This window comes from Camelina sativa, chromosome 6, assembly GCF_000633955.1.
Source record: "Camelina sativa cultivar DH55 chromosome 6, Cs, whole genome shotgun sequence".
In the NCBI taxonomy this organism is placed as follows: domain Eukaryota; kingdom Viridiplantae; phylum Streptophyta; class Magnoliopsida; order Brassicales; family Brassicaceae; genus Camelina; species Camelina sativa.
The window spans coordinates 14739792-14753366 of record NC_025690.1 but is presented as its reverse complement, the minus strand read 5'-3'; the positions used below and the strand labels follow the sequence as shown (position 1 = coordinate 14753366).

Below are 13575 nucleotides of genomic sequence, written 5' to 3'. Positions count from 1 at the left end.
AAAAAAAAAAAAAAAAAACCCCAAATTTTGTCTTACTATTGTGTAGGTATCTTCAAACCCTTTCTGTGCCTTTTTATTTTACCTTAACGATGCAGTATTTAGAAACAACGACCAGCATTAAATTCCTTAAGACATCATTTGAACTTTGGATTAGTAGTGATTGATTCTGGTTCTGGAGGGAGTTATTGTTGTCAAATTTAATTGTAAAGTTCAGATATTCTTCTATTGAGTTTTTAAAAGAGCTGTGATTCTTTTGAATGTCTCTATAGAAATGTCAAAGATTTTCTGAATGTTTTTTTTATGGATTAGCTTAAGCTTTTTTAACTATGCAAAAAGTTATTGTTTTTAGCTTTTTTTTTTTGTTATTGGTATCGAACATATTTTCTTTGTTGAAATTCGTAAGTACGTTTACAAAAATTTTAAATATAAATTTCTTTTTATAAAAATTTAACGAACACATTCGCGCTCTTTTTGATATTTTTTCTTAATTTGTTGGTGTCTTGTTTTAAAAGTAAGTTAGATGTTTATCTTTTTGAACCGAACATACGTTATTTTTATGTACGTTTATTAAAAAAAATTAAAATATAAATTTCCATTTATAGAGAGTTTTAACCGACCCACTCGCGCTCTTTTTAATAACTGTTATTTATTTATTTTATTTTGTTGTGGTGTTTTATTTTTTTCAATTAAATTAATTTTTCTCATATCATTAACTTAAAAACAAAATTAAATTCACACTTGTATACATGTAAATACGACTCTTTTCAACTTTTAATGTATTACATCTCCTTGTTGGAAATACCCAATTATCATAAATGATTATGTTTTTAAAGACATAACGTTTAGGAGTTCAATCATGTAACATTAATTGTTTTTGGAGGTACCATTGTTTTCAAAGCCCTTTATTTAGTGTAGGTTGCACGAAGATCCAACTGTGTTTCATGTGTCTATTAAGTTTGATCATCTGTCAGCCTCTCCGAATATAGTTTTGTTTGGCGTGTTGTCCACGTATCACGATATAATTGGCAAAAATCATAAAACTTACCTACAATGATTACGGTATTTTAATTAATATAAGATTTTGAAAACTCTAATTAACGTCCTCTCTTGGAAAAAAAATCAAAATCTTTTGTTTTCTTCCGTCCTAGAAAAAAAATTCAAACTTTCGAGAGATAAAAGAATGCTTATTTTCTTATAAAACAAGAATTTGAAAACATAAGACAAGTTGGGATATAAATATATCAAAGTTTACTGCCTTTATTAAATTAAAAAAATGACAAAAAAACTCAAGTTATAAGAATCTTTCACCTTGATGAATGTAATATGTTTTTTTTTGTTAAACCAATAAATTTTAATTCATTAGCTTACATAGTTTCATAGTTTTGTTTGGCATGTTCCATAGTTACATAGTTCCATAGTTTTGTTTGATCATCTGTCAGCCTCTCCGAATATAATTTTGTTTGGCGTGTTGCCCACGTATCAAGATATGATTGAAAAAAATCGAAAAACTCACCTACAATAAATATGGTATTTAATTAATATAATATTTTGAGAACTCTAATTAACATCCTCTCTTGGAAAAAAAATCAAAATCTTTAGTTTTCCTCCATTCTAGAAACAAAATTCAAAATATTGTAAGATATAAATATATTTATTTTCTTATAAAACAAGAATTAGAAAACATAAGACAAGTTGGATATAATTATATCAAATTTTAATGCCTCTATAAAATTGAAAAATTGCCAAAAAAATAAAAACTAAAGTTATAAAAAATTTTCACCTTGATGAATGTAATGTGTTTTTTTTGGTCAAACCAACAAATTTAAATTCATTAGCTTACATATTTCCATAGTTTTGTTTGGCGTGTTCCATAGTTCCATAATTTTGTTTGATTATCTGTTAGCCTCTCCGAATAGAATTTTGTTTGGCGTGTTGCCCACGTATCACAATATAATTGGCAAAAATTGAAAAACTCATCTACAATATTATGCTATTTTAATTAATATAAGATTTTGAAAACTCTAATTAACGTCCTCTATTGGAAAAAAAATTAAAATCTTTAGTTTTCCTCCGTCCTAGAAGCAAAATTCAAAATTTTTGTAAGATGCAAAAATGTTTATTTTCTTAGAAAACATAAGACAAGATGAGATATAAATATATCAAAGTTTACCGCCTCTATAAAATTAAAAAATTGCCAAAAAAAAAAAAGTTAAAGTTACAAGAATTTTTCACCTTGATGAATGTAATGTGTTTTTTTTGTAATGTGAAAAAAAAAGAATGTATGTGTTTTTTTTTGTGAAACCAACAAATTTAAATTTATTAGCTTACATAGTTCCATAGTTTTGTTTGACGTGTTCTATAGTTACATAGTTCATAGTTTTGTTTTTGATCATTTGTCAGCCTCTTCGAATATAATTTTGTTTGGCGTGTTTCCCACGTATCACGATATAATTGGCAAAAATCGAAAAACTCACCTACAATAGTTAAGTATTTTAATTGATATAAGATCTTGAAAACTCTAATTAGTATCCTCTCTTGGGAAAAAATCAAAATGTTTAGTTTTCCTCCATCCTATAAACAAAATTCAAAATTTTCTTAAGATATAAAAATGTTTATTTTTCTTATAAAACAAGAATTTGAAAACATAAGACAAGTTGGGATATAAATATATCAAAATTTACTGCCTCTATAAAATTGAAAATTTGCCACAAAAAAAAAATTAATGTTATAAGAATTTTTTACTTGTAATGTGTTTTTTTTTTATCACAACCAATAAATTTAAATTCATTAACTTACATAGTTCCATCCTAATAATGGAAATCACCATACAATTGACTGACTACATGAAATATATAAAATAAATATTTTTTTCTAAAAAAGACAAAATCAAACCTAAGCCGTCTGATAACATCGAGAACGCATATACTCATTGAAGCTGTTCAAAATGCTGAAGTTGTGGCTGCCGTTACACAACTTTATTTGTTTGTCTGTACACATTTTTTTTGTTTGGGTGCAACTTTTGATGTGTTAATAAATCATCTTTTAGCTGAGTTCGTATTGTATCGATGGATCCAAACTATAGGTCAATGTTCGAATCACATATTTTTTGCTTAATTGTAAACTTTCAAAACCGCTTATAGTTTAGTAAGAAAAAATCCCTATTATAGTTTAGTACAGTGCTGGTTAAAACTGAGCCAACAATTTAATTTGGGCCTGATGTTTGTGGCCCAATAACACCGCGGAGGAGAGAGAGATCTTTTACAGTCGTTTTTTTTTATCATCATCTCTCAACCTCCTCCGCTTCCAATTCTAAATCTCCCGGCGAAGACAATTTACCGGCAACAAAGCCTCGCCGAAGAAGCCAAGTTATGGCGGGCATGGCTGCGGTGTTAGGATCGCGACATTGGAACGCTTTTATTCAAGCTCTATTTCTGATATCTCTATCGTTTCCGATTCTCTCCAGTGCTTACCGACCTGGAGATATCGTGCGGATGAGCAAAATGGGGCAATATCACTCTGTTCGTTACTCTTCTTTTAAACTTGTGTAGCTGAGATTGATTACTTATCTAATTTGATGTGAGACTAAAGGATCTGTTTGATTTTGTGGCAGTCGAGAACGACTTGGCATGATGTGATCGGAAAACATTGCCCGATCTTCGCCGTTAATCGCGAGGTACTTTGTGGGAACTAGGTTTAGTTTAAGACTATTTGATGGCATAGTTCTGGAATTCAGATTGAAACTTCTCTTTCTTTGCCAAAAATTTGTAGGTGTTGATCCCCATAGCGAAACCAATTGGCTATACAGGAACTGATCCTTATAAGATGTGAGTGTTCAGTGGTGTTCATATTGATTACAGTTTAATTGAAGATTTTGTATAGCTGAATTTGGTGCTTTTGAATTGAAATTGATGTGCCTTTAGTTTAATTTGACAAGTTCATCACTGGTTTCTAGCAATTTCTATTCTTGCTGGTCAAAAGGGAAATGATGACTTTGCATTGATGTTTCGTCATTTCTCATATGTTTTGATTAGAGTAAGCTAAATTTGTATGGTGTTTTTAGTTCTATCTGGCTGCAGATTGTGTTCTTCCGATGTTATATGGCCACTTTGTTTTCTTATTTGTGCATTAGCCATATGCGAGTTAAGAGTTATTAGGTGTCTGATGTGTGATTCCGGATTTTTACATGCAGAAAATTCCAAGTTGGAAGTGAGAAATTTCTGATTCATTGGCTTTTGGTGATAAACCGTAAGAGCTCAGAAGTTCCAATGATCGATGTAAATTTGGTATGTTTGACATTGGTTTTGAGTCATTTTATATGCTTTGACTCACTAGATAAATATGCTACCCAGGAAAACTGCCAGTTTTTGGATATTTAGATGTGGCTTGTTTTTTCGTTTGCACAGAGATATTCTGGAGGTGATCTGCTCGGAGTCACAGCTGAAGTTATTGATATGCCCCATAGCTGTAAGTCATACTCCTTATCTAACTATATCATGTCCTGATTTAGGTGTCTCCCTCTCTAATACTATCTGGCCTAACCAGATATGCTAAGCATTACGTTCGTATCTGAAACCCATCAAGAGTCAGTGCCATAGTAGGTTGTAGCTTCTCAAGTTTGTGATGCTTGGTTGCTTGTAGCCCATGTCCTACATAACTTGGCTTTAGTTTTACACTGCTTTTAATTTCCAGAGTCTTACAGTATCTGGTGAAAGTGAAAACATCTTCACCTTCTTGGAGACAGTGGGTGCTAATATATAGGCACTATGCTTTATAGTCTCCTTTTTTGTCTGCTCATATGTGTTCTATTACACAGACTGATTAAGTCTATTTATGTGGTGGCATTACTAAATTGAATTTACATGTTTATGGTCATCTATGCTTCATGGTTTCTTTATTTCGTACAAGTTGCCTGAACCATGTGTTAATAATGGCTTTGAAAATTTCTTGTAAGGAATGAAATTTCACACTCTCTACTCTGTTTTTTTTCAAGTTGCAATTCTGCTTCCATGTCATAGAGTAGCATTCAGTTACTTCAAATATTTAAAAGACAATTTATCTGAGTTGGAGATTTTACCCATGAACAGATTTGAGTACACACCCGGAGGTCCGCACACTGTTCTGGGATCCTCAACACTGGCCAAAACATGTTCTTGTTAGATACACATGGTACACTAATTTTTGCTTACCCCTTCCCAGCTTTTCTTCTCTCTCCGTGCTAATAACTTTGTGTATACGGTCGGGTCGAGTCACAAAGCTTAAGGAACATAATGTTACTAATACGTGGCTGAGACACTTTTATTGTGATGCAGGAAAGAGCAGTCAGAGATTGATGTATCCTCAGGATTTTATGTCCTCTTTGGCTCAGGTAAATTCTTTTTGTTGCTGCTAATAAATTAAGTAGTGAAAGGATAATAAGCTGATATACATATATTCTTCTTTTTTTTTGTCCACTTGTGATCAGCTCTCACATTCTCTTTCGTACTCTCCATTTACGTCTTACAATCTTCAAGAGAGAAGCTTGCGCGGTAATGGCGCTCTTGTCCTCTCCAGTTCACATGTATATCTCTCTCAATTTATTGAACCTAATTCTTGAAAATGTTGTTGTAGGTTTGTAAGAGAGACGGTGGTGGAGAGCAGCAGCACGAATGTTGGAGAATTTGGCAAGGTGGAGTGAGTGAGTCATAGTCAAGTATATGTATGTTTCAGCAGTTTTAGATACTGGGATTGGTCTTTCAACTTTCTCTCTGTCTAGGATTAACCTGATTTACTTAAAACAGAACCAGAGAAAAGAAGAGATTTTTATCAAAAATGAATAGTCGAAAGAAAAACTTTTGCCCTTGTAATATGTAACATTTTGGTTAAATAGATTTACTTTTCGTGATTTAGATTACAAAATCAATTGCATCAACTTATATTCTTAAACTCGTAATTTCTAAGACGTTGAACGACATGTTCTACATACATACGTCGAAACTTTGACAAATTCATAATAAGTTCAATTTTCAATTTCGCAGTTTGATTTACTGGAATTGTTAAAAGACATAATTTGATGAATGTTCGGAATTGTATTGGTTTAAAAGGAAAGAACTGGTTCTGCAAGTAAAGCTCTGCTCGGGTCAAACTAGACTTCAAAATGCTCAGACAAAATTCGTAACGGACCAGACTGGACTAGCTGATTGATAGTGCTAAATTGTCTATAGGTTGAGGGATCCAAGAAAAAAGTTTATATCTGCACAAGAGAATCGCGACTCTGTCTCAGTGCCCTGAATCTAATACTACCACCAACGTTGACGCGTTGTTAACTTGGACATATGTAGAACAATGATTGGTCTTTCAGAAAAAAAAAAATTTATGCGCATACAAGAATCGAACTCCATTTTTATATAGTAAAATAGATAGATCTGACAAAACGGTGAGTACGTAGTACACTGGCTTAGAATCTTAGATTAATTTAACTACAAAAGCCAAAGATGAACATAAATAAGAGAAGCATTGCAATAAATGAAACCAACCACCAACTAACCCTCACCTCTTCTTCTTTCATGAATTTGCGCTCGTAGATCTCTCTATATAAATCAAACCTTCGTTAGCATTAATATTCATCAATCAATTCAGTACTTACTTAAGTAAAAAAGAAAAATCAAAAGTTTTAAGATATGGAGGGACTTATGAAGTTGTCAACGTTGGTGATCGTCTGCATGTTAGTAGCCGCTCCAATGGCGTCTGACGCAGCCATCTCGTGTGGCGCAGTCACTGGCAACTTGGGTCAATGCTACAACTACTTGACCCGAGGCGGTTTCATTCCTCGAGGGTGTTGCTCTGGTGTTCAGAGGCTCAACAGCATGGCTCGTACCACTCGTGACCGCCAACAAGCTTGTCGTTGTATCCAGGGAGCAGCTAGATCCTTGGGTTCCCGACTTAACGCAGGCCGTGCTGCTCGTCTTCCTGGTGCTTGCCATGTTAGGATCTCTTACCCCATCAGCGCTAGAATCAACTGTAACACGTAATCTTCTCTCACTCTCGTTATTACATTTTTCTACTTAAGGTTGTAATTTTTTGTTAGCAATATATAATGGAGTGATATTAACCACGTAATATATTTGGTTGGTTGCAGCGTCAGGTGATCAACAAGGGATATAGACGTTGAAGGCTTTTCATATAATCGATGAGAGAGTATTAAAAAAATAATTAAGATGTCACTATATATATGAGTGTATCATTTTACTGAACTATTGTTGCTGTGTTTTAGAATTTGTGTTTTCATGTCTTTCTTTATATACGAGTGAGACGGTCCATTTAATTGGTCGTCTGTGTTATGTACTCCTCTAATGATATAATGGAATTTACAATATGTATTGTTTTCAAACTCTTGCCATTCACTTTGGTCACGTTCTGCTTTGAATGCATCCGATCCCCTTCTTCTTCTCCGCAGCAATAGTTCCGTACACTAGGTTCTTTTAATACGATTATTTTTCAGTTGACTTAATTATAGATTAAAATAATACTTTATGATCGTAAGATAGTCCAATATAGACTATAATTCGTATGTTTTAAAAGCATATACTTAGATACCCTGAAATAAGGTTTGGTTACATTAGTTAATTTCACTCTAGAATATCCTCAAAATTTTTTGTTTGCCAACAAAATCATCGTATATGAGGAAAAACGTCATGACTCACTTTTCTCTAATCAGTCCTTATCTACTTCTTCACACTCTCACAACTTGCTCATTTACACTTCTCACGCTTTAGTTTCCTTTGTAATCCTTTCGTCGGTGATGAGTGACTGAGTGTTTCATATATATGTGATAAGTCGATCGACCCTACATGGGCTACATGCAGTGTAAATGAGCACGTTATTTTTATTCTATTTTTAATGAACAACTAGAAAACTTACCCCAAAAAAAAAAAAAAAATCGATCTTTCCTAGAGCCTTTGTTCCAAGCATGAAAAAGGTTTTATAATGGAAATGCGGTGCGGATAATACCCTACGAGTCTACGTACGACTTGTAGATTTCTCCAAGTATCTGTAACCGTATAGCCTCCAAGAGTCCTTGTTCAGTATTAAACATACAAATCTCTTTGTCTTTGGCCGTGTATTTGTTTTCCTATATTGTCATTTTCCTTTTATATCTCCAACTCTTTACCATTTGATGTTTTTGGTCCATAAATATATCTCTACTTGGACCATTTCCATTTTCCATGCATTTTTTTCTCTCTTTATCTTTTATTTTCTTGAACAGCCAACTTGCTCATCCACTACAAGAAAACACTCGATTTGCGATAGAAAAATATCTAGCAAATCCCTCGCAAAACGACTATAGCAAGGGATTTGCGAGGGAAGTCAATTCCTCGCAATTCGTTTCTCGCAAAATGGTCAACATTGCAAATCCCTCGCAATATTTGCTAGGAACTAAATCCCTCGCAAAATCATTGCAAATTGCGAGGAATAAAAGCGGTCGCAAATTTCTTGCAGTTCTGTTCATAGTATATCTCTCGCAAAGTTTGCTATGGATTTGCAAGGAAACATAAAAACGAAAAACTAAAGAAAATATTATTCTCTTAAATAATTTAATATATTTAAAATTTTATTTAGCATATATAAATATATATATATATATATAATTAAAGATTTAGTGACAGGTTTTTTAAAATTAATATATATATTGATATTAATAAAACCACCCAAACCGGGAATTGGTTAAGAGTTACAAAATTGAACCGGTTACAAATTGTCGGTTGAACCGAAGGCTAAAATCAACAAACAAAAAAAACCCTAATCCCACAGCCGACGAGCCCCGTTGCCGACGAGCCCCGTTGCCAGCTGCTAGTATGTCGGCCTCTTGGCCAATTAATCCCTCTAAAATGATCTTCAAACCAACCAGATTCTCAACCCGGTGAAGGGGAAGAACCAGCACTAGCTCCACTCGCGGCACAAGCCTTTTGCTCCGCCACCGTCTCCTTTAGCACTCTTTTTCTGTCGCCGGATTTCTGTTTCCATCTTCAATTATAGTGGTGGCTAGAAGAGGAGTTTGGATTCAGAGATCTTCAGGCAACAGATCTAAATCTTGCTCTGTCTTGTTTCGTGGTGGTGGTCAAATCTCTGTCTGCGGCGCACTTTACTCTACTCAGGTCTAGATTTTGCTCTGCCACTGTCTCCTTTAGATCTCTGGATTTTTTTGATTATCCTTCATCATTTTTATGTCAAGAGAGGTGACAAAGGAAAGAAGGAATAAAGAATAAGGGATAAGAGAAAAGCGTATAAACCCATGATTATCCTTCATCTCTGTTCGTAACTTATGTTATCGGTTTAGGGATAAGGGATGGATGAGGATTGAGGAGAAGAGGTGACGAAGAGGAGAAGGAAAACAAAAAAAAGGGAAACAATGGTGTCCGTCAGATTTAATCTAATCAACGGTTCATGATAGGCTAAAAGACCAATCCATGTCTCTATGAACTAACCAATAGGGACTCAATATCTTTTGTTTTATTAATTTTGTAATTTGGAGTATTATTTGGTATATTAAAGGTAGACAAAATATCTTAAACGTATTTGTAAATTAAATTCATTAATTTGTTTCGCTTTAAAGTTAAAAATATCTTAAAATATATGTATATTCACTAATTTTTCTTAGTTTTTGAGTTAAACGTATTTACAAATATTTATATCTTTTTTGTATACATGAACTTTTTTCCAAGTATTGGACTTTAGAGAATATTAATATTTGAATTTATGATTTAATTTCTAAATTCCAAAATTTAAAAATTTAAGTTTTAGAGTTTATGATTTAGGTTCTGTACTAGGTTTTTATGATTTAATTTCTATAATTAATCAGTCACATATAATTGACATTCCAGGTTTAGAGATTTAAATTTAAAAGTAAATATATAGTATTTTTAAAAGATTGTATTTTATATAAAGTAGATATATATGTTTATTTTTTCAATATCGGTTTTATGTATATATAATGGAAAAGTTTTGGTTTTGGTTTTACGATTTATGATTTAATTTCTATGATTAGAATTTTTAAAGTTTAGAGTTTATGATTTAGGGTATTGAGTTAGGCTAAGAGTTTGATGTATAGGATTTGGGGTATATAAATTTATTTGATGAACCTTAAGAACACTCAAATGTATTTAAAATAAAATCCGATTAAGTTTTATAAGTAGTTTTTTGAATTTTATTTTCTCAATTTGCTACAGATTTGCGATGGTTCTTGCAATTCCATCGCAGATCCCTCGAAAAATTGCTATGAATAATATCATCGCAAACCCATCGCAAATTTGCAATAGATTTGCGAGGAATGTTAACTTACCTTGCAAATCCCTCGCAAATTTGCGACGGATTTCCGGGGATCCTCTTCCTCGCAAGTTTGCGAGGAATTTGCTAGAAATTTTATGTTTATAGTAAATGCCTCGCAATTCCATCGCAAATTTGTGAGAGATAATTTCTTTCGCAAATATTCCTAACAAATTGATTGTTTTTGTAGTGATCAATTTCGATCGATATATGTCATAAGATTGTCTTACTCTCTTTGAATCGTGTCACGTGTGGCTTCATAAATAGTATGTGCTTAGCCTTACGACCTTTTTTTAGCCACGTCCAAGTAGTCCATAGTAGATTAAACCCCAAAATTAACACACACATTTCATGTATATTCATGAAAATCACTGCTTTGCATCTCTTTATGAAATTTAGTTGAGATGACTTATATGTTTCCGCTTGATGTAAAAAAGAAGCAAATGTTTCCACTTTCTTCTTTGCTGATCATAAATAGTTTTCAATTACATGAATTTATTATCTAATTATTTCAGAAACAAAAATATTCATCTAGGAGTATTGATCATATATAATATACGATTTCGAAGTAACAAGACGGTTTCATTATAATATTCATATATATAGAAGAAAATTATTTAACACAAAACCATAAGTTAGTCTTTTTGGGTATATTGCCATTGTTGGAAATTTGTGATTTCCAATTTGCCTAGATAGCTATTTATTACGCCCCGGGTTGAATCTAGTTTTCTGACGTTACATCTTCTCGAAACTCAACTAAGCGAAGATCGGGAAAGCAACGTACAAGTATATATTAACTTTGGAATATGTGTATTTTCCAATCTTAACAAAAAAAGAGATAATTTTCATTAAATTGACATGCATATGGAACTAAGCATAATTAACGGGTACGCATGACCTTCATGAGTTTATTCCAATTATAAAAACCCTACCGACGTCAACAAAGTAAAAGCAATAAAAACAAAAATGGCGTTTGCTCCAAAGATCATCACATGCCTCATTGTCCTTACAGTCTACATGATACCCCCAACGGAGTCAACCATCCAGTGTGGGACAGTGACGAGCACACTTGCACAGTGCGTGAACTATTTGGTCAACAGTGGCCCATTGCCATCCGCATGCTGCGTGGGAGTCAAGACATTGTATCAAATGGCTCAGACCACACCGGATCGCAAACAAGTTTGTGAGTGCCTTAAAGTAGCGGGTAAGGAAATCAAAGGCCTCAATACCGACCTTGTGGCCTCACTTCCTACCACTTGTGGTGTTTCAGTTCCCTACCCCATCAGTTTCAGCACCAATTGTGACAAGTACGTCTCCATAACTTCGTTTTTGTTTTATGTTAGATATTGTTTTGTTTGGCATGTAAATACTTTTAAAAACTTTATTTCAAGAAAGGTCCGTAAAATGTTGTTGTACACTTGACTCCAAATATTATCTAGGAGTGAATATGAATTCAACTAATTATTTAATCAGTAGAATGTATCATTTTTATTTTCTTTTAAAGTTTTTAGTCAATCTCTCTCTTTTTTTTAACAAAAATATAAACAAACACATTTAGAAGTTATTTTTTTTAAAAAAATCAAACACTAATACAACACTTTGTTTTTTATATAGAAATTATTTTTTAGCAAAGTAGATAAACTCTTACAATAGTTTAAAAATTCATAAATTACTGATAATAATCATAACTCACAATCATATAAAAAAACTGCTGAGTAGAATAATTTTTGACATAATCAAATATATAACAACATTATATTTTTTGTAACTAATTCAAATGTTGTGGATATAAAATGAGAAGAAGGATTAAGGTGTTCTTTTTTTTTTGGCAAAGGTGTTCTTTTCTAAAAACTGCTGCTTGTATGAATATAAATACATTTGGAGTCTAGTAAATCTAAAGTGATGATAGATATTTGTTTTGGTTGTTCGAATGTTGCAGTATATCGACTGCCGTGTAAACGAGGCTAGTGATTATCATGATCCGATGGACAAGTACGACTAATCAAAGTTGCCGCGCCAGCTTTTTTACCTAATTAAATAATATATTAATTCTGCTGTTATCTCCCAGTTTAGAACTTTGTTTTTTTTTTTAATCTATATCATCTATGTAATGTAACCATTTCATATATTAATAACGACAACGGATCTCGCTCTCTCTCACTCTCTCTTGAAAATAGTTTGCCCACTCGAAAATAATTATTGCTGGTTAACAGCTTCAGTCATATATACGCCTCAATAATAGCCTTGTTAAGGATGGAAATCACAGTGTAGAAGGAATTAAAAAAGATGTGAAAGTTTTAAGACCAAAAGCATATTCGAAACTGATATTCCGCTTATTAAGGTTATAATCTAGCTAGGTTTTATTGTTGTTGCTTACCGTAGCGAGGATCTTTACGTATGAAAGTTAATGATATAATGCGTATATATGTACCAGAATATAGCTAGGTTTACTGTTTAACATAGTAACATCGTACGTACATATATATGATCAAGAGGTTGCAGGAAGTTCCAAAATTTACACAACCACATAAAGAATTAGTGTTAACTTACAAATTAAAGACTTTGTAATGGGCAAACAAAGAATTAGCCTCACGTGTCCCCAATGTTTTGTTGTGCGCTAGCTAGCCTGTCGGATAGATAGCCTAGAGAAGAATTCACTTAAACGCGTGGCCATAGAGGCTGATCCACCAATGGAAATCATTTAGGCAAGGCGGCGAGACGTTGAATATGTCGATAAAATTGAAGTTTCGACAAAGACATGTTAATGGCAAAGAAAGACTTGAATTTAGGGACATATATAATTAGATAAACAAACAAAGAGTTTGTAACTAAATTGCCATTCTTATTTCTTAATATTAACGACTCAAAACAAATATTATCACTCACTCTCCAATTAATTAACGATGAAATATATGATCGGTTAAGCTAGATCGATGAAGTAAATTAATTAACGGGCCTCATAAACTCATGTTACAAAATATAATGGGCTTAAAAAATTACGGCCCAAATATGTTTTGTTCCGTCGGCTCCGTGGAGTGGAGGGATCGTGAAACTGAAACTCCGATTTCGATCCAAATTTTAATTTCAGACACACACACGACGACCAACACGACACGAGACAAGAGCAAACTCTTCGTGTCCTCATCGATCTTGAACAACACAACGAATCTGATTACATCGATCATCCATCTGTCTCACTGTATTGTTCTACCAATCCTCTGCGTGAAATTTTCAAGCTCGGTGATTTTGCAATCCCCCCCCCCCCCCCCCCCCCCC

At 33.1% G+C, this 13575-nt stretch overlaps 3 protein-coding genes across 3 annotated transcripts; all 3 read left to right on the top strand.

Annotated features, from left to right (window-relative positions):
* Positions 3109-5883, top strand: LOC104791407. Its single transcript, XM_010517286.1, has 9 exons — positions 3109-3518; positions 3611-3673; positions 3769-3824; positions 4190-4283; positions 4404-4464; positions 5085-5166; positions 5310-5365; positions 5462-5525; positions 5608-5883. Exons 1-9 carry the CDS (start codon positions 3369-3371, stop codon positions 5672-5674), a joined length of 693 nt encoding a protein of 230 aa, XP_010515588.1. The 5' UTR covers positions 3109-3368; the 3' UTR covers positions 5675-5883.
* LOC104791405 (non-specific lipid-transfer protein 5-like) lies at positions 6552-7360 on the top strand. Its single transcript, XM_010517285.2, has 2 exons — positions 6552-7003; positions 7115-7360. The coding sequence occupies exons 1-2, from the start codon at positions 6657-6659 to the stop codon at positions 7122-7124; spliced, it is 357 nt and encodes a 118-aa protein (XP_010515587.1). The 5' UTR covers positions 6552-6656; the 3' UTR covers positions 7125-7360.
* LOC104791404 (non-specific lipid-transfer protein 12) lies at positions 11255-12440 on the top strand. Its single transcript, XM_010517284.2, has 2 exons — positions 11255-11606; positions 12239-12440. The coding sequence occupies exons 1-2, from the start codon at positions 11266-11268 to the stop codon at positions 12255-12257; spliced, it is 360 nt and encodes a 119-aa protein (XP_010515586.1). The 5' UTR covers positions 11255-11265; the 3' UTR covers positions 12258-12440.